The sequence below is a fragment of the Eimeria mitis genome, genomic scaffold (genome assembly GCF_000499745.2).
Source record: "Eimeria mitis Houghton genomic scaffold, Emh_scaff671, whole genome shotgun sequence".
NCBI lineage: Eukaryota > Apicomplexa > Conoidasida > Eucoccidiorida > Eimeriidae > Eimeria > Eimeria mitis.
Window position 1 is genome coordinate 11,058 of NW_013574837.1, and position 1,725 is coordinate 12,782.

At 51.1% G+C, this 1,725-nt stretch overlaps 1 protein-coding gene across 1 annotated transcript in view; it reads right to left on the reverse strand.

Moving 5' to 3' along the window:
- The window catches only part of EMH_0019300 (uncharacterized protein), a gene marked incomplete at both ends in the record, with an annotated part of 4,959 nt that extends 3,905 nt beyond the window's left edge, over positions 1-1,054 (reverse strand). Inside the window, 2 exons of the mRNA XM_013501336.1 lie at positions 468-581; positions 1,036-1,054. Of these exons, the coding sequence (XP_013356790.1) occupies positions 468-581; positions 1,036-1,054 (133 nt within the window). The remainder of the gene's footprint in view (positions 1-467; positions 582-1,035) is intronic.
- Positions 1,055-1,725: the final 671 nt, after the last annotated feature.

Genomic DNA, 1,725 nt, shown 5'->3' on the forward strand with positions numbered 1-1,725 from the left:
GCAGTAAGAGACAGGAGACACCTCAAGGAGACAGAAAGGAGACAGCAGAAAGAGACAGCAGAAACCGACAAAGGAGACAAGAAAACAGAAAACATGCCACCGCAACGGGAGAGGAGACACCAAGCAGCAGCAGCAGCAGCAGAAGCAGAAGCAGCAGCAGCAAGCAGAGAGAAAGAGACAAACAGCTAACCTCTTGCATGCAGGTGTCCCCTCATCAGTAAACACTATATGTGTATTCTGTACAGGCCGCTGGGAGGAGACAGCCCCCAAACCCCCCCGTCTGCCTCTCGTGCTGTTCCCCTGTCTTAGGCCGTCATGCAGCTGCTGCAGCAGATGAGACTCCATTGGGGCCTTTACCTGCTGCTGCTGCTGCTGCTGCTGTTCCTGCTGCAGCTGGTGCTGCTGCGGCTTTTACTGCTGCTGTTGTTGCTACTACGGCTGGTGCTGCTGTTGCTGTTGCTGCTGACCCTGCAGCTTCTGTTGCTGCTGCTGTTGCCGCTGCTGTTGGTTGGGGGCCCAGCTGTCCCTAGGGCCACTCCTGTCTCCAGGAGGAGACAGATGAGAGACAATGACTCTGCCGGCTGCGAAGAGGAGACGGCAGGAAGAGACAGTAGCAAGAAGAAGGCAGCGGGGACAGGCAGCAGCAGCAGCAGCAGCAGACGCTCGCAGGTTTATAGGGGTGCTGGAGGAGACAGCTAATAGGAGATACTGCGGCTGTTATATGCTGCTACTATATATTTATTTATTTTATTTAATTAAACAAATTAAATAGCCGCCGCAGCCGCGGCAGCCGCAGCAGATACAAGAGACTGCAGCAGAAGGCCAGGTGTCTCCTGTCCCCTTTTGGGTGGCTTGGGGCTCTAGCGGTATTCTTTAGAAAATAAAATTAATAGAAAAACAATAAATTAAAATATATATAAAATAAAAACAGAAAATATATTATCTATATAATAAATATACATTAAAACTAAAATTATATAGAACGAGCCCCAGCATGCAGACCCATGCAGCTAACTCAGCTGTGGGGCCCCACACCTGCATGCGGGGGCCCCATCGTCTTTGCTGCTGTTGCTGCTGCTGCTGCTGCTGCTGCTGCTGCTGCATGCACGGCTATGATATTAGAGGCACTGGAGATGCTTACTTAAGGAGAGGGAGACGCAGAGAGGCAGCAGAGGGGGGCAGGAACAGGCAAACTCTCCTGTCTCCTTCTGCCTCCTTCTGTCTCCTTCTGTCTCCCTCTGCCTCCATGTGTCTCCTTCTGTCTCCTTCTGTTTGCTCTCTGCCTCTTTTGTATCGTCTCTGTCCCTCTATCTGTCTCCCTCTGTCTCCTTTGTTAAGCTTCTGGCCCTGTATAGGTGTATATGGCTCCTGTCTCCTGTCTCCTCATGTCTCCTTTCTCCGTCTGCCTGTCTCTCCCTGTCTCCTTGTGCCTCCTTTTGTCTGCCTCTCCCTGTTTCCTTTTTGCCCCTCCTTGCTCTTTCCCCCTCCCCCTTTCTGTCTCTCTTTGCTTCGGGATCCACACCGCAACATATACTGTCTCCGTCTCCGTCTCTATGTCCCTGTCTCTGTCTCTCCGTTTCCTCTACTGCCCCCTGCTTTGTCTCTGTCTCTATAAGTCTTTTCTTGTCTATCTTACCCTGTCTCTGTCTCTAGCTTTACTGTTTCCTCTGTTGTTGATACGTGTTAATATAACAGAGAGAGGCTTACCGTCTCCTCTCTCGTGTA